Consider the following 23,739-nt stretch of genomic DNA (forward strand, 5'->3'; position numbering starts at 1 on the left):
TTTAATAAAATCAAATGTTTTAAGTATCATGCACAAGTGGGTCAGTTTTTAAAAGCGGTATGTGACATGCAGTGAATGAGATGAATAGTTTTCTTTCAATTATTTCATTAGACAATCTTCGAGCAGGAATAGATTATAACAAGTACTACTGATATTACTCATCCCTGATTTTTTATATAGCTTTGCCTCGCCAGCCCTGTACGTTGGTGAGCACATTTCAACATAGTATTTGTAGGGGACCCACTTGACGAAACTATAAAAAAGTAGTGATGGCCCGGCTTAAGCAAGGCAATGTGGGAAATCAATGGCGGTCAATGTGGATTGAAGGTACGAGTCGAGAGGAAACTTAATCGAGAAAACTGGACCGAGATCGACACCCTGGTCATCTGACATCTTTCACTCTTACGTCGGAAACACACACCTTTGCTCTGATGCGAACACTTCTTCTAATGGGCTTTCGAACGGTGATACTACTGGCTGCAAAACTATGGAGTTTAATATGCTACCTTCTCCGGAAAAACATTAGAACGGTAAGGGGTCACTCGTCGAATTACTGGCAAAAATCGCCTTTAAATGCTCTGTATTTCACATCCCAAGTGCATTTCATGGAAACGTGCATAATGATAAGTGTTATGACAGTTGTATGAGAGTTTAGGCAAAATATGACATTGTTGTTTATGCGAGAAATGAGCGTGTCTTGCATGTATTGAGGCGTTGATGTGAAAGGTCGCGTGGAACTCGTAAAAATGAATGAAGAATCGTGTATCGATTACGTCCACCACCTCTCACGCGACATGTGCTCCCCATGTGTCGAATACCCCTTTTAAAGTCTGGTTAAGCTAGGCAGGACCTCCCCTGGTCGAGGAATTGTGACATATACAATATGGTTTGATAATCGTGCCTTTAGCCAGGCTGAGTAGAAATTACACATCTAGTGTTTTAAGCAACCGTGTAATCATGTGACCATTGCCGCCTTGTCATGATTGTCAAACCTGTAAATAAAATTTTACATGGAAAAATGTCACACAGATTATATTCATTGTAAGAGGCCGTTTCTTGTCTAAACTAATTATAAAATAACTGTACCTTCTCAAGTAATTATTTACACAGCTGTAGATAAATATCTTAAGTCTGTCTAAATACCCAATGATAACAATGTTGCTTATTAGTGTGAACTGACATATTTCCTAATTTTCCTGGCAAATTATTCATATTTATTTACTGGTGTCTAAGTTTTATTTCATTCGACAAAACTTTGCTGGTATTACCTAGTTCACCTGGGACACATTTTGTAACATTCAGTGTCCTACAGGAAGCACAGACTACATCAAGATGTTTTGCATATCTACAACTCCCTCTTTTGTCACTGGTCGCTCACAGTCCCACACCAATCCTCCAGAACAACACCGGATGTAGACATGGTAGAATGAACAACCATGCGTATTCTGAAGTGATTTCCTCAATTGAGTGACAACATGAAATTGACAGTTGAATATTGTTTGAATTTTGGTAAATGGTTTTATCATACTATAGTCATAAGGTTATCAAGAAGCCGAAGTCCATAGGTGTTTATGAGATTATTTTGTGTGCAGTAACCTGACGCTACAATAGTATATTACAAATCTCACCAGCCCACACCGTGCACATAAATGGATGTTATATTATAGAAAAAGTGAGACAAATCTTCTCTTTCTGAAATTCCTTTCTAGACCAGAGATTTTCTGAAAATAATTTCTTTGTATCTGACTCAAATAATATAGCGTTGGAGAACTCTGCTTATACAGATGTTTACATTTGTCCTATTGATAAAATTGTGTACAGTTTAATCACCTAAACAAAAAGTAAGAAACTTGACTTGTTTTTGTCATTTTATTTCATGCAAGAAGTGATCGATCACATTTTTAAAACACCCTGTATTTTTCTTTAAAAAAGAAATACATCGCAGTCATTTCATTAGTCATCAAACTTCTGCTTTTTGTAGATAACAATACTTCTAAAATAGTTTTATTGTGTCCATGTGTAATATTTTCATGGCTGTGAGCAGGCACTATGACATTTATGAAGATATGCGGAAACCAACCATCAGGTATGTTTCGGTCAACAGGATACATGTAACTGTGTCAGAGAGAGAAATAACGTGTATTGACACTGTCCATTGAAGGAGCATCTCCCGTTATCTGTTCAGTAAATTTAACAGCCTGTTGATTAGCCCATATGTATTTGGTTTTAGTGGTTAAAGTGTATACAGTTTTGTCAACAGTACAAATAGAATTGCACTGACCCATGAACGGTGACCTACATTACCGTGTGTATTGTGCAAACACGCTATGACATTGAAGCCATGGGACATATCAGGACAACTGATAATAAACTCAGTAAACTGAACACAGACTCATCAGTGTTTTTCAACTTGACAAAAATTTTGTTACGGTTGTTATGTCAATGAAAAACATAAATGCTGGGGTCTGATGGGTGTTGAAAAGAACTGGGGTCAAAGGTCAACAGGTCTCATGTACCAAAAAGGTCTGGTTCTATTTATAGTACAAAACATTGTGCTGCTATGTAGTAAACACCTTTAATGAGCAGATTGGTGTATAATGATAATACTATCAATTTCTGCAGTCAAGACAGGCCGCCAGCAACACTTGACATAATCTATAAAATAAGAAGTGTTTAAAGAATAATGGAAGATTTCACTGCTTCTTGAAGACGGATATGTCAAGTGCATCTCTTCAGTTTATTTGAATTGTGTGAAAGAGTGTGACAAGGCAGTGACCCAATGTGTAATATCAAAGTGAAAGAGTGTGACAAGGCAGTGACCCAGTGTGTGATATCAAAGTGAAATAGTGTGACACGGCAGTGACCCAGTGTGTGATATCAAAGTGAAATAGTGTGACAAGGCAGTGACCCAGTGTGTGATATCAAAGTGAAACAGTGTGACAAGGCAGTGACCCAGTGTGATATTTAGATATTATTCCCTAATATTTTTCTTCGTTCAGCGAAGGAAAATACGAGTGACGTAATGACCGTGTTACCATGAGTCGAAGACGAGTGGTGACACGGTCATTACGTCACGAGTATTTTCCGAGCTGAACGAAGAAAAATATTAGGGAATAATATACTTATCACATGCACAAGCCAAGAATTCGTTATTTTTTGCAAAATAAAATAAGTTTTCCATGACGATTCCGCGTTTAAACTTTTGAACTACTTTTGAATAAATATCAGTACGCCGTGCACAAGTTGTCAATCATTTCCAGTCGTCCGTCGTGTGCGTTAGCGCTCACGTTCGTTCGTGTGTGGAGCAAATGACAGCTCTCGGTCTACAAGTAGGCTACCTTCCGCAAAGTTATACTCTATTTCAAAGATAGCATAGTCCTAGAAATTTATCACAGACGAAGATACGCTATTTTTCGGGAACAAATATCGACTGAATCTCGACGGCGCGAACACTGTAAACGTCGCGCCTGGCCTGACCCTGTTTGCGATGCGTACGTACGGAACCCACGGTATACGCGACCAGCTTCGAGTTCGTTGTTTCCGCAAATAATTCACGTAATTCCTTCGGAATATATAGGCGGTACACTCTTGTGTTTACATCGTTCGGATAAGTAATGTAGTCTGTGAAAATATCGATTTCATTACATGACTTTTGATCGTGGGAGAAACATCGGCCGCCATGTTGTTTGTTTACATATTTACGAGCACACCGAAGATCGACAAAAAAAAGGTCCGACGCACCAAAATTGATGACATAGACGCGGGTTGTCGTGACATAGAACGACCAGAGAATAAATCCCGTATTTTTTGTTCGGAGACGACAAACTTGGCTTGTGCATGTGATAACATTATATACTATACTATTGACAAGGCAGTGAGTCACCCGATGTGTGATATCAAAGTGAAATAGTGTGACAAGGCAGTGACCCAGTGTGTGATATCAAAGTGAAATAGTGTGACAAGGCAGTGACCCAGTGTGTGATATCAAAGTCAAATAGTGTGACCATGCAGTGACCCAGTATATGTTATTAGTGGAAGAGTGTGACAAGGCAGTGACCCAGTGTGTGATATCAAAGTGAAATAGTGTGACAAGGCAGTGACCCAGTGTGTGATATCAAAGTGAAATAGTGTGACAAGGCAGTGACCCAGTGTGTGATATCAAAGTGAAATAGTGTGACAAGGCAGTGACCCAGTGTGTGATATCAAAGTGAAATAGTGTGACAAGGCAGTGACCCAGTGTGTGATATCATATATACTATACTATTATTACAGTAACCTGTAATATATGAATTGACACGTTCAGTTTGGTTGCATTTTCATATGAACTTGTACATGGTTTTTAGTTTCCACGGACAAAGTCAAGGGGGACTTGTAGATTAGGTGGTGTTTGTGCATCCTTGTGTAATCGGTCCGAGTTTTTGTTCACACAAATTTCTAAGAGATGCAATCAGCAAGTTCATTCGTACTTGGTAGAAGGATTATACCCTATGTCATACATATGCATGTTGATTTTTTTTTTTTTGTGATACGATCCAACATGACCATCATTTCTGTCAAATTCATAACCAAGTTCTGACTATGTCATTGACAATGACTTGTTATCTGCAAGTTCATCAAAGACGGGCACACTTTACTAAACTTTACTAAATTTGTGAACTGTAACCCCATGGTAGAAGAAGTTGAAACCTTTCACCAAAATTGCTTGGCCCAAACCTATTGATATCTTTTGTGAATTTGGACCTGTTTACAAGGAAGGGAGACAGGTTAAGTTGGAAATGTAGTGTTTTGCGTAGAGTTTGAAAAAGGTAGTTTAAAGACAAGACATCTTGAGTGAAAATGAAAGTTAAAGAGCAATACTTGATTTATGTGATTTTGAATTTTATTATAACACAATACATGATGTGAAAGTTTCCTTTCTATGTAGTGTTCATAATATACGTATATAGGTATATAAGATGAGTTTATTTAGTGGTCCTGGTGTTTGATTTGTTAACTTGTCATGAAAAAAATGGCAATTTTAGGTACATTACTCTTACACATGATCCAGATTTGTCTGATGATTGATGAATGTAAAGATTATCTATGCAGACATGAAGGAACAGACAAATCTGGGTCATGTGTGAGTTATGACCTAAAATGTAAGATATAGATTTAAGGAAATCTGAGTAATTACACAAATGAAATATTTGCATGCTCAGAGCATCATCACAGTAAAAGTATAACATACAGTGCTTTTGGTTTCATCCATGTTTAAAATAGCCACAGGATTTATGCAATACATGAATGGGTGATGACAGGATTAAGATTTTGTATCAGGTCTATTAATAGTGCCAACTTCATTCAGTTGTAAACAGCCATGGAAATCCCCCGTTTCATGCTTTGTGTGTGGTTTATGCAAATGAGTCACAGGTTTAATGGCACTTTGATAAAGTAAATGTATTTCAAAACGGGAAGTCCCAAACATGATTGTTTGGTCATAAAACAGATCAAAAGAGAAATTTACATATCTGAGAGTAGAAACTTTTGGAAAAGATATTGAAAATAATGGTGAATGGCAGGATATCCATGCTTGACTAAATTCTTTGCAATGGAATGTATCCGATTTGGAATTTTTTATGTTTCCAGATGATTTCTATTATCAATCTACGAGAGATAAAAATTGACAATTTTGATTTCGACATATTTATTCCTTTTACTTTAAATCTTTTTTTTTAACAACATGAAAATGTGTTGATGGAATCAGCTGGCTTAGTAGAAGAATTGGCTCCCTGCCAAGTGTTTTTCTCAGAAAGACCAATGATTTGCTTGTCATATTTCACTAACACTTGGCATCTCAGAAGCTGACACTGCCCACCTTGAACCACAGCAACGTAACCTTGCCTTGAATAAAAGAAAAAGGTTCAATGTCACCGTGACATTGAACCTCGCTGTGATGTTGCACTGCATATGTGACCTTTTAGGGTAATTATCGGCATGGGATACTTAAATTATCAGCATGGGATACTTAAATTATCAGCATGGGATATTTAAATTAGCTCTTCTAGAATGACATAACCCCATCCTTGGCAGTCATCTAAAGAAACGTTTATAGACATACATATGCTCAATATATATTTGTGCATTAATTTTGCTGGTTGTAAATTTTTAGCAAATGAGAATTACAAGCTGTTCATCATGACCTATTTAGGTTTAAATACATATGAAGTTGTTTACAAATACATTATCACTTTGTACCAGTACATCAATGTTGTTCTGTAAACAAACACTGTGGTGAACAATGTCATTGCTTAGCAATGGATGGTAAGACAGTGGACTGGAATTTAATTTTGTCAATAATGTCAGACATTAAAGTAACACATACAATGTATGTGTTCTAGCTGAACACTAGACATTTCAACATGATTTTATTAGTACCAGTAAAACAGGCAGTTGTGTTTTAAAAACAGAACCAAAATACAAGAAAATGCATTGAAAGTTATACCATGGCAAATGAAGCTATAATTGACACTTTTATGTTTTTTGCTGACTTGACTATGAAACAAGGATTTGTAGGGATAAACCATTAGAACTTGGTAGGACCTTGACAAAGATGGAAGAAAACTGATTAGCAAAATGTTGCAGATTTTGTAGCCTTGTTAGTTTTGTTTCAAAAAAATATGAATCTGTTTGGCCAAAAAGTGGAAGTTTTGGAAAAAAATGCGTACATGTTGTAGAAAATTCAAAGCACAATTTAGAATCCAATAATCATCAAATGGTTTAATGCTTGGATGCAAAAAAAATATTGCATGTCAGAGTTATGAGATTCCCTTTCCCGGCAAGTCATCCCATAGTTCATTGACCCTGCCATCCAAGTCACAATAACGTTGTAGGAGAGTTACAGCGGACAAAGTCACTATATTGCTGTACTACATAGTACAATTTATTTTGCAAATACTTTGGTGTGAAATAAGGTAACATATCCATCTAAAACCTCAAAACCATGTTATTAGAAATCAATCCATACTTGTTTACTTTGCTATCATGACTTACAAGATGATATTCAATATTACTAAGTCTCGGTATGTCAGTGACAATCTGTCCAGGCATGTCAAATTATCCAGGCATCTGTCAGAGTCAGACAAATGACATGTTGTACTGGCAGACTGCTTTCTGAAACAGGGAAAATACAAGTCACTAAAAAGAATTTTCGAAGGTGGAAAATAAACAGGAACTTAAATTCGCATGAAGCAGAAAGCAGAGGTAGCAAAGCTAGCCAAGTTTTTTCAGGCGTCAGTACATGTTGCAGTGGTTCACTTGTCCCTTTGTATCCATAGTTCCCCTCTGGTATGACAAAGCAAAAATACAAAGGAACAGCAGAATTGCTATGGTTCACAAGGTATCTGTCTGTGTGTCCAAACCATTGCAAAAACTCACTAAAAATGTAAAAGCAATAATTTTGACACAGTATTTTAATATTTTAGAATGGTAGCGCTCTTATTTTGTTTCAAAATAATTGTGCAAAGTCTGTAATGTTGGATACAAAAATGTAGTGATTGTTTGTAGAAGATGCAGGAAAGACTTGTTTATGGAAGATGCTTCAAAAGTTGACCCTTTTGTCTAATCATTGGTGAATTTCTCATCACTTTTTCAGCCATCATGAAAAGTCTGAGGAAACTCTTTGAAATTTTGCTGAGTGTCAGCAATTTCCTGGTCCAACAGCAGGGCTCGGAATTAGCGGTAGTCTTGCATCCACAGACCAACAACTTTTCCATTGGGTACCAAAATCCATGAAATGGTAGCCAACACGGACAACCAAAGCCTGGGACATTAAATTCAGTCAGAACTTTGTGTGCAATGTCCATCACTTTGGGATGAGCTGAATGCAGTCAAACCTAGCTAAAGGCCAGACTATGACTTTGTAATGCAAATTACAATGACCACAGTGCAGTGGAATTTTGCAACAAAGTTTCAATATCTGAACTGATTTACTTGGTTGACATGCACAGGAAATGATGGCCAATGAAAATGCATTTTCACTACATTTAGATCATAATGTATCAATTACAGTTACACTGAAATTATTGTCTCCTCCCCTGCACAGAAAGCCCATGTTCTATTTTAACCCTGCTGTGCTACAGTGCAGTGTATGTCTCAGGGGCTGAGAGAAAGTCATTGTCATGGCGACTGTCAACATTTGCATACAACTCTGAGTATGAAACAGGTTGTCAATAGGTCACCAAACTTTGGAGTGTCACTGCTGTCCAATTCATACTATTGGCTTCCTCTGGGTATTAATAAAGGTGTGCAAGTCACATCAAATGAATAGAAAATTCACTTCATTGGCAGAATCTTGAAAAATAGGTCTTTTCTTGCCTGGTTATAAAGGGAAAAATATCCCTAAGCTACAAAATGCGTGGGCTACCAGCCATTGTCACTGGGCTACCAACTTCAGAAAATGGTAGCCCAAGTGAACTACCAGGGAAAAAAGTTAATCAGCAATGTGAATCCCAGAATGATAAGACAAATTGTGTGTTGTGCAGAAAATTTATGTTGTTATTCTTATTCCTAAAGTATAGAATGTTACACTGTAAAGTATGGGTAAAATATTTTTAATATTGAAATTAAATGTGAAACCAAAAGGACAGAGCTCAAATACTAAAAGACACTTGTCTCCCAAGGAATGACATTTCTTGATTTTAGAATCAAAATTTGAATTTAAGGTTAATAACAACCTGATATTTTCTCTTTTCTGACAAATGATGTAGTCAGATAAATTTAGAAATTACAAAATTTCAAAGAGTGGATAATATCATATCAAAATTCTTTTAAAATGTGTGACATACAATATCATTGATTTTGTGTGGACTAGCAGCCATGCAATAGCAATACCCGTATAGAAGGATAATATTATACATTTTAAAAATAGTGACAAGTCACACCCAAATGGCAACAGATTTTCTTTGGAAGAATACCGAATACATAAAACAACAAATAGTATGTTCTGACAGTCTTCCTGCAGACAGTAGACATTTATGTTTTCTCTTCAGAAAATGACAAAACACTTAGAATATTTCCGAAACATTCCTTCATAAATGATTGTGAAATTAGAGGACTTGCGATAATATCTGTTCATTGGCAGTCTACTGCCACAATTAGCAGATATTTTATTCAGCAGGACAAGTACCCTGGACTCTCTTTTAATTATTAGCTATCAGGATTCACAGCCCCTTGGCTTTATCTAGATAAGCTAATATAATACTGGCAAAAAATGCCCTGTAACCAACAAAGACTACATTTGTTCTAGGAATGGTCCATGTAAAACAAAAGTGTAGGTCTTTGATAAACACATTCATACTGCAGAAAATGAAGTAGTGTACCTTTAGAGTGATTGTGATTGGAAGGATGTTTCTGAATATCAACAAACATATCTCTCTAGAGAATAGAACTGATCACAATCCTAGGTTTGTTACTGAATACAGCATTTGGCACACAACATCTGCTGTCCACAGAAATTCTTACAAATTTTGTCTTTGTTAATGTCTTTTTATCACTTTAGCTTTTGTACCAAATCCTTTCATATTTGATTATTATACATGTAGTTTACTTTTAATCATAACATAGGTTGTAACAAACTAGAAATTAAATCATTCCTGTAACGTTACCTAATTTCTTAAGTCTTTTCAAAATCTTCTTACAGATATGTGTTTTTGCATACAAGATTATTAGTGAAGGAGCTGATAAATTGAATTTTGGACTTCAAGTATTCATTGGAAATTCATGTGTGCTAATACAGTGTACCAGCATATTGAAGTATTTCTTTTCAGTGTCATAAATATTGACCTGGTGTGTACACAAAGTATCTACAATGGAAAATTCTTTTGATGAGATTTCCAAATATTTATTTAAATTGAAAAACTGAGGGTCTCGATGACTCATTATGGTGGTTTACTTAGTCATCTTAAAAAGACACATTGTATAATGTAATAAATTCTATGTCACAGATTGGGGTCAAAGTAAAAGATGGATGTTGGCATACATGTAGGTCAGAAAATATCCACTGTTCATACAAAGAAAACAGTGAGTGTATCAGCTTGTGTTAGGGTAGTATTGTCAGGATGTATAGGCCTGTTCTGTTTTTTTTATTTGTGATTTCCAAAATTTGTGAGATACACTGACCATTGTGGTGTAAAGGGAACATTAGCCTGTTTGAAATCATTGTATTCAAAGCTGGAATAATAACCATTGTACATTTAAAAGGACTAGAGCCATCACACATAAGATACCTCACGGAGTGAGGGCATCTACATGTATACAATTGCAAAGTAGGTCATCTGGGTTAGTGGAAATCTAGGGCAAACATTCACTGTCTCAGGGTTCGTCAGTCAACGTGTTTTGCTGTGGTTCTTCAAATTCCTATTTTCTCTATTTAATGATTTATAAGCCCATCAGAGCAGTTTTCTGAGAGAGACTGTGAAGAGGAATTCAGTGTGACAGACAGAATGTTAACACTTTGAGTGCTGTAACTTTTCCCACCAAAATTTTGGTGCAAAATTTTGCTAATTTTATGAATTTTTCTGTAATTCTGTTCATAATTTTGGACCAAATGAACAGCTCTTTGCATAGGCTACAATATTTGATCAACATTTTGAAAAAAAAATGTGAAATAATGTTTGGACCTAAAAAAAATTGTCTGGGTTATATTTTATAAAGGCAGCGGAAATTGACTTTGGCACCCAAAGGGTTAAAGAGCCACAGCCCATGGCATTGATATTGTTTTTGTGTACCATTTGTACACACTCTGAAGGCATAGTCATAGGTTGGGGTACACATGTATTCCATGCCAAATTTTGTTGCCTTTGCACTGATGACATGTAATGCTCACATGACCTCTTATGACCTCTAAAGATTGAAAAGTTGTTGGGTACAGCTGGTGAGAGCCGTCACATGATGCCACCTAATGTCAAAGGTCACGTGATGAACTATGCATGCTTTATTCTCAAGTGAAACATTGCCTTAAATTCAGTTGCTGATTGTAGGATGTGCACTTGGGTATCAGCCTGATACAACTTTCAAGTAACGGTACCAAAGTATTGCTGAAAGTGTGACAGAATGTCAAAAATTTCCACAACAATTTAACCTGTTCACCACAAATTTCCTGTAAACAAGTCGACAATCACCATTGATAACTATGGGTTATGCAAGGCTGTGCAGCAAAAATCAATGTTTTGAATCACTATGGTCATATTGCATTATGTGTGTAGATGAGTTCACATAATTAATGTACATACACTGTGTAATTACTGTTTAAAAAATAATTATCCAAGAGATATAAATCTGTAACAAACACTGCCATGAAATGTATTGAAAGCTGAAATCAAGTTCAAACTGGAAGTTTTGATGATAATAAATTCAGGAACTACGTGTAACATTTCCATTTAATATGCAGAGGTTTCATTAATTTTGTAATACACACATCAAGCTGACATAATTGAAATCGTTTGAGTAATAAAAGTGTACTTGAAAATGAACTCTTGATAAATATGCTATGTATGTGATATTGATACCAGTGTTCATGTGACCTTTTTTCATCAGTGTAAATACATGACATTAATCTTCAGATGATTATTATAGGGTTATGACTCAGATGGTGAAAGAGACACCAAGTGTACATGGTGTTTGACATTGATGTTCATGTGATGTGCATGGTGTGCATTGACAAATTGTGATTGATACTGATGTTATGTGACATTGATGTTGATGTATCTGATATCCGATAACTCAATATCGTCAGAATTAATGTGTGATTTTTGCGCACTATAGGACAGTAGACATAGAAAGTTATGGTTAATGATATGAGAATGTTAGGTGTATGGTTTAATTACTGTAAATAAACTGGAACATAGATAAAGAAAAATCTGTGATTCAAATGGTTTTAAAAATAAAAGTTACCTACCACAGGAAGGGCCTCATCCGAGCTAACCAGTCCATAAAAAACTGCATCGAGGCAGATAGTTTTACCGTATATTATATACACTTGATTGCCCCAAATTCAACTTCACAAAATTTTTTTAATTTCTTATTTTGTGGTGAAAAATTTTGGACAGGAAATCAGAATTTCAATGGTAGCACTTGTTGTTTCAAATATCTAGAATTACCAAATCTGCATTGACTAAATATTTTGCAGTTTGTGCTGACTTTATTCATTCTTTTTTGTAAACTTGCTCGATTCTGTCAAATAGGGCTTGAGTGTGACTTGGAAAAATTAATGTGTATGAAAACACTTGCTCAAATACAACATTACCATTCTTGCTAGCCAGAGCTAAAGTTTTACATCTGCACCAAGATGCTTGGCAATTCTTGCAGTAACACCTTTTGCTGCAGCCACAAAGTGGCTTGTGAGTTCTGAAAGTGTAGCATGCATGTGTGAGAGCTTATCAAGGCATAGAGTATATAATAATTATGAAGAAGTACTGATAGAATGTCATCTCAGGTTTAATTTAAACTGATAATCAACATTTCTCTGTTATTTTTACCCAACAGATAATTCAACACCAGACAGTTCGATATGATATACTACCTCTCTCACCAATTTCAAGACACAGACTGAGTAAGTATACAGTACCTTTCATCCCACATAATGAGCTGTTAACCCATATTTGAAAGGCATAGATGAAGCTAAGCCCATACAAGGAATTCATCAGGATATACCGTAATGTGGCGTCATCGGTGCGTGCATGTGTGTGTAGAGAGACTGATCTTTGTAGCAAATTTAGAAAAACAGTCGGCTTTGAAAAAAAGCCAAGTGTTTCAAATACATGTACAGAATATTTGGTAGCACAGTGCTAGTTTCTCCCTGACTACTTGTACTGTGTCTACTTCGTTGACCTTTTTTGTATAGCGCTGTTCATGGTTACAGGTTTGTTACTAAATATTGCTGTATGTACGCGACGTCAAACGCTGCTGCTTGAAATTTCAAGAAATTTTATCAATGTAACATGCTTGGCTGTTTTTGCAGCCTCTAATCTGAGTCGTGAATATATCATTTAGTTTTCATTGTTACACTAGCAGTCACCTACGAAGATGTATTTTCATCATTCTTGCATGCGTAATTTCAAAAGCGTAATCTAAAAATGCGGACAAATATTTATTTTTGCATATTAATGAGAGAACAATGACGTCAACTGTGAACAACCCTATTGACATGTTTGGATATGAACTTTTCATTTACTTATATTCATCCATATTTTATGAGCATCTTCTGTTGTGGGAAGTATGTCTGTCTGATACAGTCATCTTACGATAACAAGTCATCCGTGTAACCACTTCGTTTCAAGTGAACGTTTTCATGTTGAGAAATACATTCCAAGATCCATGTGATCCACTGAAGTTAAATATGGTAACAGTGAAAGGGGTTTACCAAATAAACCATGGGTATCCAAAAATGGCAAAAAATATCCGGAACATTGTACCAATTGTTACTGATAAAAGGATACAAGTAATTGTAATATTGCCCTTGTAATTCTGAAAATTATAATTGTAGCTATCACAAAGAAAACAAATCTGTCAGCTGGTTATCATTTATCAGATACTTGAAGATAATGGCTTTCACAATATTTCCCAAAAAGTTCATGCAAATCTATAGTACATTGTAGTTTATTAGTGTTCAGTCGAGTGTAACAGCTGTGGATAAGGGTACTGAAACACTTTTTGCAATATTTACTCAGAGCAATCCTGCAGTATGGATTTAAACTCTTTCTTACAATATTTTTTCCTTAGGCCTAGTCAAAAGGAAAACTATGGTATTAGATCTAGATGAAACATTAATACACTCACACCATGATGGTGTTATAAGACCCACAGTAAGACCTGGCACTCCGCCAGATTTTTTACTCAAGGTGAGTGTTTGTGTTTTCTTTACTCCAAACTGAACATGGTGATACCTCGCCTCTGATTGGTAATATGCGGAACCAAAATAATAACATATTTGTAGAGAACATATGTTATTTGACAGTATTTGGAATGCACCAGACATTGATCTGTGGAGTTTAAGAAATAGAGGAATTACAATTTCCATAAAATAATGTATATGTAAGACTAAAAGGTTAAATTTGGAAACCAATTATCAAAGTTATTCTGGTAATTAACAAGTTAGTATGCAGCTGTACCTTAGAATCAAAATCTTAGCCAGCATCATTTTAACTGTCTTAAAATAAGAGATTGACCTGAAGTTTATAGCTGTAAATATCATTTGTAATCTGAAAACAGCCTTAGCATCTGTGTGCATCACACGACATTAAACTGACCTTTCCAGCAGGATAGAGTCATTTATAGATTTTATTGTCAAGCATCTCATATGTACTGATAGCATAACTGGGCAATGCAGCAATGTTTTCTTACCAATTCACCATTATTTACATTGTCTTCCTTATCAGTTATTTGTACAGGGAGTAATAAAGTAGTAAACAGTTAAAGATGCTGTTTCATTTTCATTTAAGCTGTAGAAAGTCATTAATATTTTTGTTTTACTTCCTTCAACGTTTACAGGTTACAATAGATGGACATCCAGTCCGATTTTTTGTTTATAAAAGACCTCATGTGGATTTTTTCCTGGAGGTGGTAAGTATGAGTTGTATGCACCACACTGTAACTTTACAACCCTTTCACCACAATGGTTTGGCCCAAGCTCATTGTTATCAATGGTGAGTGTGGACCTGTTCACAGAGAAATGGGATTGAACAGGTTAAATACACTGTCTTACGCCAAGTATAATGATATTTTGTGTGTCACAGTATGTGAGAAAAGTAAAATATAATTACACGAGGACGTAAGTATGGCAGCAGAAAGGTTTCTTCAATTTTTTAGAAGAAAAAAAAATACGTGCAATTTATAAAGTGACTGAAAAAGAAACCAAATCAGTTGTTGTGCTGTGAGATAACAAATCAATATATAATAAACTCAGCTAGAGACAGTCCAATTATTTTCAATCACAACCGTACCGACCTGAAATTATACAAATCATATGTCTAAATAAACGTGTGGTTGGCTGTTCAGAAGACAATGCAGCAGAGATCGCCAGTATAGATAAACTGTATGTGCCATATATAACAAGGTGACATATATGAAAAATTGACAGATTGACACTTTACAAGATGATCCAAAATGTGATGTTAGGTGATTTAGAAAGGCTTACCCCATCCTAGGTTAAAATATGTACATACTACATCTGTAGATGGTTGATGATTACAAAGACATCTAACTCAGGTCAGGACAGATAGAATTTGAGAATTAACCCTTGCACTATCAGAGAGTGGTGAAGTCCCATTGTTTTCAATGGGATGGATCGACCCATATGCAGGGCGTTTGGAGTGAAAGGGTTGAAATTGCTCAAACAAGACATGAAAATGTGAAATACTGGAAAGTAAGATGATAACCTGGGAAAAAACAACCAGGAAGTGATGTCAGATGTTTAGAAAAGAGTGAGCAGCTCCTACTCAGAATGCAGCAACTGCACATATCATTTTGCCAGTCATAATTCGGAAATGGGCAACACACTCTTTAGAGGCATGCATTGTGAAACCACATCAAAGAGTCAAATTTCATAATACATTGTGTAAATTTGTAAATATGCCAGTGTTAACATGAACTTCTGCCTTATTTTATTGAATGGCTACTCGCACAGTTCAGAGCTAGATGACTTGTTCACTCCATCATTCCCCATTTTGTCTTCATCTGAATCACAGGTGAGCCAGTGGTATGAAATAGTAATTTTCACAGCAAGTATGGAAATTTATGGTTCAGCAGTGGCTGACAAATTAGATAACAAAAGGGGAATTCTCAGTAGGAGATATTACAGACAGGTATGTATAAATCTAGATTTATTCACTGTATTGTCAGCTACACAGCGTGACTAATTCAATTCTTTGTACAAGGCAAATTTACAACATGCATTGAATATGATTTAACCCTTTGTGCACCAAAGTACATTTTTGTTGCCTTTATAAAATTTACTGAGACTAATTTTTACAGATTTTTTGCCAAAATTTTGATAAAAAACTGTAGCCATTGAAATGTGATGTCCATTTGGTCCAAAATTATCAAAAAGATTACAGAAAAATTCATAAATACTGGTAAAATGTTGCACTAAAATTTTAGAGGGAAAAATTACAGCACTCAAAGAGTTAATACCCAGTATACAGTGTGTATAACATTGTAATGCAAGTGCCTGAAGTGTTGACTGACTCTACGGTATTAGAAAGTGTAGTGTGCCAGTTTCCTGCTGTGCCCAACATGGATTTTTTTTATTGAAAAGTATAAAACTGATAAATGAAACTTAATGTACAGAAAGTCTTTGTGTATATATTTGCCCAACCATATTCATTCAACATTCTGGAGATAGAAAACTCTGTTTTAGGCAAATATAGATGCCACAGTCTTGCAGTCAGAAAAAAAAAATATTTCAAATATTTTGAAATGATTCATTAGGTGGATGAGATAAATTAAATAAAATGAGTCACCCTGTAGGGTTTAAGCAACATAAAGAAAATACATCTCAGGATAGCCATGTGATAAATGTAAATGTTGTATTTAGGAAAACTATAGAAATGACCACTTTAATGAAATTTTTCTTCACAATGGCTCATTAGCACAATGATGCATAAATTGATTAGTTTGGCTGGGGGAGTATGCTTTTATTGCTGTAGCCATTGATATTTTAATAGAGTACTGCCAAGGAATAGCACACTTCCATACAAAAGTATCATAGAAGTGGAACTGGAATTGTGTAAAGTAATTAAGTTTTCAGCATTTCGACCTTACGTCTGTTATTTCTAATATGACATAAAAACTGGTCCAGTAATCATTTCCATTCAAGGTAATATATTACCAGGTCCATGGGACAGTTGAAGGAATGTATCACACATATGTGATAATTAAGCAATAAAGCACGCCCAACGACGGTATACCACGAGACTTTGACCAGTTCACGACATATATGCATGAGTGATAGTGAGTGCATATGAAGTGAAGTGGTCAAAATTGAGTGGTATACGTACACTTGGTGTGATTTATTGTTATTATATCATAACAGTATCTTGAATTCGGATTTTTGCTCAAGCTGAGAGCTCGCGCGTATTCCAGCCGTGGTATATCGCCAATATACCACGGTTCTTTTCGCGTCTCGACCAATCAGATCGCTGCATTTGCACCGTCAATATACTGGTATGATATAATATGGTATATATCATGGTGAATACATGTTATATTCACAACATTGTACATTAGACTATGGGAGCTATACCAAAGATTTGTCAGCTGTCTTGCCAGGTTTATCCAGTGTATTTATAGTAGACAAGCCATATGTGATAATATGGTATATATCATGGTGAATACATGTTATATTCACAGCATTGTACATTAGACTATGGGAGCTATACCAAAGACCTGTCAGCTGTCTCGCCAGATTTATCCAGTGTATTTATAGTAGACAACTCACCTGGTGCATACAGAGCGTTTCCAGGTAAGTCCATCATAAATTACATTAAGTGATAGTGACGATGATGATGATGATGATGATGATGATATGAAGATGATCTCATTTACAAATTTTATCAAATGTTGATGATGATGATGATGATGATGATGATGAGAATATAGTGTTAAAGGTAGAGATCTGTAATATTTAGTCAAATGTGAATGCATTTTATTCAGGAAACTTTCACATACATTGATTTCTCAGTATTACCAGCTTATAAAACAAGTTGGTCAAAAGTTGTATGATGATTTTGTATAAAGAATCACCCAACGAGTGGTTAAATAGTTATTGCATTTGGTAGATATAGCCTCAAGTTAGCAGACAGCAACTGTTTAAAGAAGGAAGCGAAAGTAAGGTGTCTCAAAGAAAATTATAGACCGATTAGAATGTTGTTCTTTAACATTTACAATCATTTGTGTAGTTTCTCTGGTGTGTAGGTACAATATGTAACTGCATATTAACAGGAATCTGCACAAACCCGCCTTCCAATCTTAAGGTAGTATGTGCCTCAAAAGTGAACGACTTAAACTTTTGCTCAAACTTTCCTGAATGAAACTTTCAACCATTCTCTTACCAAATCAGCAATAAAAATTCGGGTCACAGTGGAAAGTTTTGAACTAGCAAAACAAATTACCCAACATTTTGTGATATTTGAAATTCAAAATGGCCATCATTCCTGTGTTAACTGTATGGTTGAAAAATAAAATTGTGGATTTTCAAAAAACCTAAGCCAGTAAAAGTTTTTCTTTCTCCAAGAGCTCTAAAATGAGCCCCCACAAGTGGTATATCAGAAAAGAATTGTAGAAATTTGAGAGTCCGAATATCTATCCCTGAAGTGCATTCTACCTTAATCAAGTTTATTTGTGAATTTCTGTAATGGAATGCTTTTCTTTTTTTTTGTTTCAGACAATGCAGTCCCAATCAAATCTTGGTTTTCAGACCCCAGTGATGTAGCTTTATTAAATCTTCTGCCAGTGCTTGATGGTCTCAGGTTCACACAAGATGTTCGTTCAGTTCTTAGTAGAAATTTGCATTTGCATAGACAATGGCTACAGTAATATCAAATGTAACCAATCCATAGTGATACTTTGTATCATGTAGTGGCTTCCATCAGCTGTTGATGTGTTTGGGATAACTTTTTAGCAAACTGAGGTGTCCTCCATCAATTTTTCAGTGAGTTGAGGTGTCAGCCATTTGTCATTGTGTCCCTAAGTTTGCGATAGTTTGCAGGTTATAAATTTAAAAATATATTCCTATGGATATGATTAGTGACAACAAATAATAGTGACCTGTTTCTAAGGTAAATCTCAGCTTCTTTAAGACATAATTTCTATCGTTTGTCTTTACAAAGTGTGTTTTTCATTTGCTAATTCTGTATCAGCCATCAGCAGTGTCCTGTATAAACCTTCAAAAACATGTCCCAAACATACTACACAGGAAAGTTCAAACGTTGATTTCCTTAATGTGTGTTTGTGACTGGTAAACTGAGAGTGAACGCAGAAAATGATGGAGATCGTACTTACTGTACCCCTTAGGCTACACTCCTTTAGCTCAAGTTGCTTCTTTAACCGTCAGGAGAGCCAATCAGGTAATGCAGATGAAGAAGTAGTGCCGTGATTTACATTTGCTTAGGGGGTTCAGCTCCTCAGGCTGTCTGTGATTGATAAGCAATATTTTGATACAGATGCAATATGAAAACCTAGTTTTGATAGCTTGATGCACATGAAGTTGAGAAGTCAAACTTCCAGTTTGATTGATGGTAGACTCATGACCACACCAAAAGAAAATTCTTTTCGACAGAAACAAGATCTTAAAACCAATTGTGGTCAGAATTTTGTGAATGTTTTGGTACACTTACAGAGTTAGAGACTTTGCTCATCAGACATAACAGGACGTGTGGCAAGTTTCTGGCAAGATAGGCAGCTGTATATTGAAAGTACTGGTTATAAACTTTTTTGACATTAAATTGCTGCATCAACAATTTGATGAAATATGCCATTATTGCTAGTGTTCACCCGCTGTATGGGACTATATTACCCTCATCAAGCGTTGAGCGCAGGACTTCATGAGGTCACCCATAGTTGCCAAAGTACGTACTATGCAGATTATTGTAAATGTGTGAATAATTTTCACAATTAGACATGAGAAGTCTTTCACAAAATAGCCCAGGAATATATTGGCTGATTGGTAGGGTGAAAAAATTGGGCTGCAACAACCATGCAGATAACACTGTCACATACACTGTTCATATTCTAATCATTATAGTTCAAAGGTCAAAGGGCAGACCAGAGACCATGCAGCTGCTGATATTCAGATATATTTGACTGCTTGACTCATTGCTAGTGTAACTACTTCACAAACAGTGTTGCAGGATCATCTACAATGTAACTAAACATGAAATAGTTACATTGTAACCATTTCACTGGTTTCAAAGAGTAATGAAAGATTATCATAAGGGATGGGCTGTTAACTCTATAGGTGTGTTCACAAATGAAAAAAAGTGTAGAGGAAAAGTTAATTAAAAAATATATGGCCGCCTATTAACAAATACATCGTAAAGAGTGACAGGAAATTGAAAAAATATGGAATTTTAGTATAAAAAATACCAAAATGTAACAATCTTGAAACAGTACAGATGTGCGCATTATCAATCTGACCACCGCTTCCCAAGATCCAATTGTCCATCTCCATGGTAACAATTTGGTATCATCAATTTCTTGTGGAATATTACAAGATTATTTACTACTGTGTCATGGGTTATGCTTCAGTATCAGTCAAAAGGGCAGCCAGGTCATTGGAAAGGGTAGTCAGGTCATCAGAAGGGAAAAGAAACGTTTTACGATGCGTGGGTCATCATATGCGTGCTAACAACACCTGATATTACATAAACAGATGAATACAGTTGTACCCAACAGAGTGAAAGTAACAAACCATTTACAGGCGCAGTGTTTGGCAATGTTAGCCTTGATTTGTGTGAAAAGGCAACCTACAGCTTGGTAGCTACATTCCATCATGAAAGCTATGCTAACATCTAACAGGAAACTCTGACACACTTATCTAGCAATGTGCCCTCAAATTTTAAGATTTCAGAAGTCTGTAAGTCAATTGAGGATTTCCCAAAATTTGAGTCTGGCCCATACCAATATATGTAAATTCTTCAAAGAAAGACTGTTTAGTCCATTGCATGTCAATATGACCTTGAGGTCACTCAGCTTGTCTTGAGTGTCATAAAAAGCTGTAAATACTGTAGTTGCAGAATTTCTGTTCCCTTCTTTGACCACTACCAAGGTATGCTGAAGCTTGTGTATTTTGATTGTTACAAGAAATGTTATTCAAAATGATTACAGGGCCATACTTGATTCTATTGCTGAACATAGCATATTGATGCTTACCCTATAAATCACATCATGTAAAAATTTGCAACAAAAAAGTTTGTAACAAACATTGTAACAAAATTTGCAACATTGTAACAAAGTATAGGTTTGTCCAGAGTGATACTGACTATGAAGACTGCTATTTCAGTGGCTGTAACTGTGAAATGCCTGACGGTCTATGCTGCAAGTTAACCCTTTCACCCCATAAGTCTCTTTAAGCCAGTCCAACCATATTACCTATTGATAACAATAGGAAGGTACCAAAGTCTTGGGGTAAAAGGTCAACTAGTTCACTCCCCAGTTGCCAGTAAACTGGTCCAAAATTACCATTGATGTCAATAGGTTTGGGCTGAACCATGGCGGTGACAGGGTTAAACCATCACTGTGCAATAACCTGACCAATCTTCATCAGCTGTCAGTATATCATCATTTTGAAGCAAGCCTTGCACCCCTATTTTACAGTCTAAAGGTCCAACTTTGCCATAGAAAACAATAGGATTAGACTACATCATGGTGTGGTAACCATAGGGGGCTCAGTCTCCAATGTTTCTGGTTGTTTGTTTGTTTGTTTACCAGTACATAGAGTAAATAACAATATCGCTGAAATGTGATGATAAATGATTTTTTTTAAAGGAAAGCGATAAATAAAAGATGAAAAGTAAAATGAAAAACAGCACAGCACACGCACACTCCACCTAAACTTTCACTTTGGACGGACAAATATATTCAAGTAGTTTATGGGCAGAGTGTGTGTGCTGGTCTTGCTATCATTTGCCCTTAATATTTTATTTATTTATTGTTCTTTCAAACAGACATACACCCTCATGTTTCAGCTATATGAAACTTTTTGTATCTGTAAACAAGCAAACAATCAACAACAAAGCATCGGAAACTGAACCCCTATGGTGAAAGGTTAGAAAAGCTCAGATGAATTCTGATGTAGTTACTTCATAGCGTCATTCAGTTTTGCCCTTTGACATTCATAGAATATTTGACTTTGTTTCTAAATTCCCTGACTCAAAGCTGTTCATGACAGTAACAGGTATTTCATTACTTGTTTGTTATCACCTATCAAAAATGCTGCACGCTTTTTGAACCAAGAAAAGTTTTGTCCCTTTTTTTTGTAAATTTCAAGTTAAGAAAATTTTATTTTTATTGCCATAATCATGAAGGTAGAGAAATGATACAATGCATGTAATTTTTGTATCTGGTATTCTTCCTCAAGTTGTACTATATGCATGGATTATGTACAGAGATAGGTCAAATGATAGCACTGATTTTACTCTGACTTTATAGCTTTTCTTAGGGGGTCTTATATTCTTTCATCTAACATAGCTTAGGGAAGCCATTGAGTTGCACTATCAAACTACCAACATTTTCTTGTTATTTTTTTTTTTTGAAAACCGTGTTCACTCCTGTGTAAATGATGATCAATTGTGGACAAGAACCAAATTTTAAAAAACAGGTCAACTTTCAACAGGCCATTGAACAGATCAAAACATATATTGTATATTTCTGTTTATTATGGCCTGCTGTGAGTTTCTTGCAAATTAACATGCTGACATTTTTTGCTGGGTTTGAATACACTGAGAATAAAAACTGTAAAATTGTTATTTTTTTAGTTAGGTATTGCAATATATCTTTTCTTTTCAATGGTCAAGTAAAGCACAATACTCTTAGAAAAGACATGAAGATGTTTTGATGACTGTTTCTTTTCTGTCTGTTATAACCACAGTTTGAGTGGACAGTATCTGCAGTTGAAAAAGCTCTGTCAACTAGGTCAGTTAAGGTAGAATGCGCCTCGGGGACAGATTTTGGACACTCAAACTTTTACAATTCTTTTCTGATCTACCACTTGTGGGGGGTTCATTTTAAAGCTCTTTGTCTAAGCAGACTTTTCACCGTCTTAGTTTTTCTAAAATCCACAATTTTATTTTCCCCGTAGAGTTAAACAGTGGCCATTTTGAATTTCAGATATCAATAAATCTTGGGTAATTTGTTTCTCTAGTAACAATGATGACCCCTGATTTGTTCTTGATTTTGAAAGAGAATGGTTGAAATATTCCTTGAGGAAAGTTTGAGCAAAATTTTGTCTTTCACTTTCAAGGCGCATACTACCAGTACCTTAAGCTTCATTTATTTAGAACCTGCTATACTACCCTTCATGGCATAGCCCTGGGGATGGGGATGGCATGGCCCCTGGGGATGGGGATGTTGGGGAGGAGGACAGCTACTAGATGATGCTAGAGATTAAAAAAATTACTGAAAATCTGTCGAGTAAATTTTTTAAAAATTCAGTCTTCAAGTTTCGCAGAGAATATTCATTTGATTTCAAATTAAAATAAGAAGACTAAGAGATTTACAAATGTTTGGAGTTCTTGAGAAAAAGTATGTATGGTCATCCTACCCTAAAAGATGGGAAATCTTGGAAGGCGGGAAAAATGTGTGTTTACATACGTACCTTTGACCAGCCCCCTCTGGGGTAAGGATTGTAGAAATTAATTGATAAAGTGCAATGGGACTGCAGTCCAAGGGAAATCAAATTCAGAATTGAGTTTGAAATCAGTTCATGAAGTACTCTTTCTCAGTGAATGGCATTTGTATTTTGGTCCAGTCTCCTCAGAAGAGAATCTAGCTAGTTGTTCTGTGACTCTGCAAGACTTAGTAAGGTTGACTGCACCTCAGGGATGGAGATTGTACAATACTTTTCTGTTATGCTGCATGAGAATAATATATCGGCTCAGTTTGAAGCTTGTTCAGCAAAATATATTTCCTCAGTTTTGTTATTATGAAAACCGAAAATTTAATTTTTCACCATAGAATTAATATAGGCATAGCAGCCATTTGGATCTTTGA

The 23,739-nt window shown here is 35.7% G+C and overlaps 1 protein-coding gene across 1 annotated transcript; it reads left to right on the forward strand.

The window, feature by feature from the left end:
• The first annotated feature begins 285 nt into the window (after positions 1–285).
• On the forward strand, positions 286–22,569 carry LOC139137689 (CTD nuclear envelope phosphatase 1-like). The gene is made up of 7 exons (XM_070705913.1): positions 286–530; positions 12,520–12,586; positions 13,756–13,874; positions 14,524–14,595; positions 15,720–15,836; positions 17,383–17,494; positions 18,416–22,569. The coding sequence occupies exons 1-7, from the start codon at positions 432–434 to the stop codon at positions 18,565–18,567; spliced, it is 738 nt and encodes a 245-aa protein (XP_070562014.1). The 5' UTR covers positions 286–431; the 3' UTR covers positions 18,568–22,569.
• The last annotated feature ends 1,170 nt before the right edge of the window (positions 22,570–23,739 follow it).

The sequence above is a fragment of the Ptychodera flava genome, chromosome 7, assembly GCF_041260155.1.
Source record: "Ptychodera flava strain L36383 chromosome 7, AS_Pfla_20210202, whole genome shotgun sequence".
Classification (NCBI taxonomy): domain Eukaryota; kingdom Metazoa; phylum Hemichordata; class Enteropneusta; family Ptychoderidae; genus Ptychodera; species Ptychodera flava.

Coding starts and splice junctions, on each gene's coding strand:
- LOC139137689 (XM_070705913.1), top strand. CDS start 432: ATGCGAACACTTCTTCTAATGGGCTTTCGAACGGTGATACTACTGGCT. Junction 531..12,519: donor TCCGGAAAAACATTAGAACG/GTAAGGGGTCAC, acceptor TTTACCCAACAG/ATAATTCAACACCAGACAGT. Junction 12,587..13,755: donor AATTTCAAGACACAGACTGA/GTAAGTATACAG, acceptor TTTTTTCCTTAG/GCCTAGTCAAAAGGAAAACT.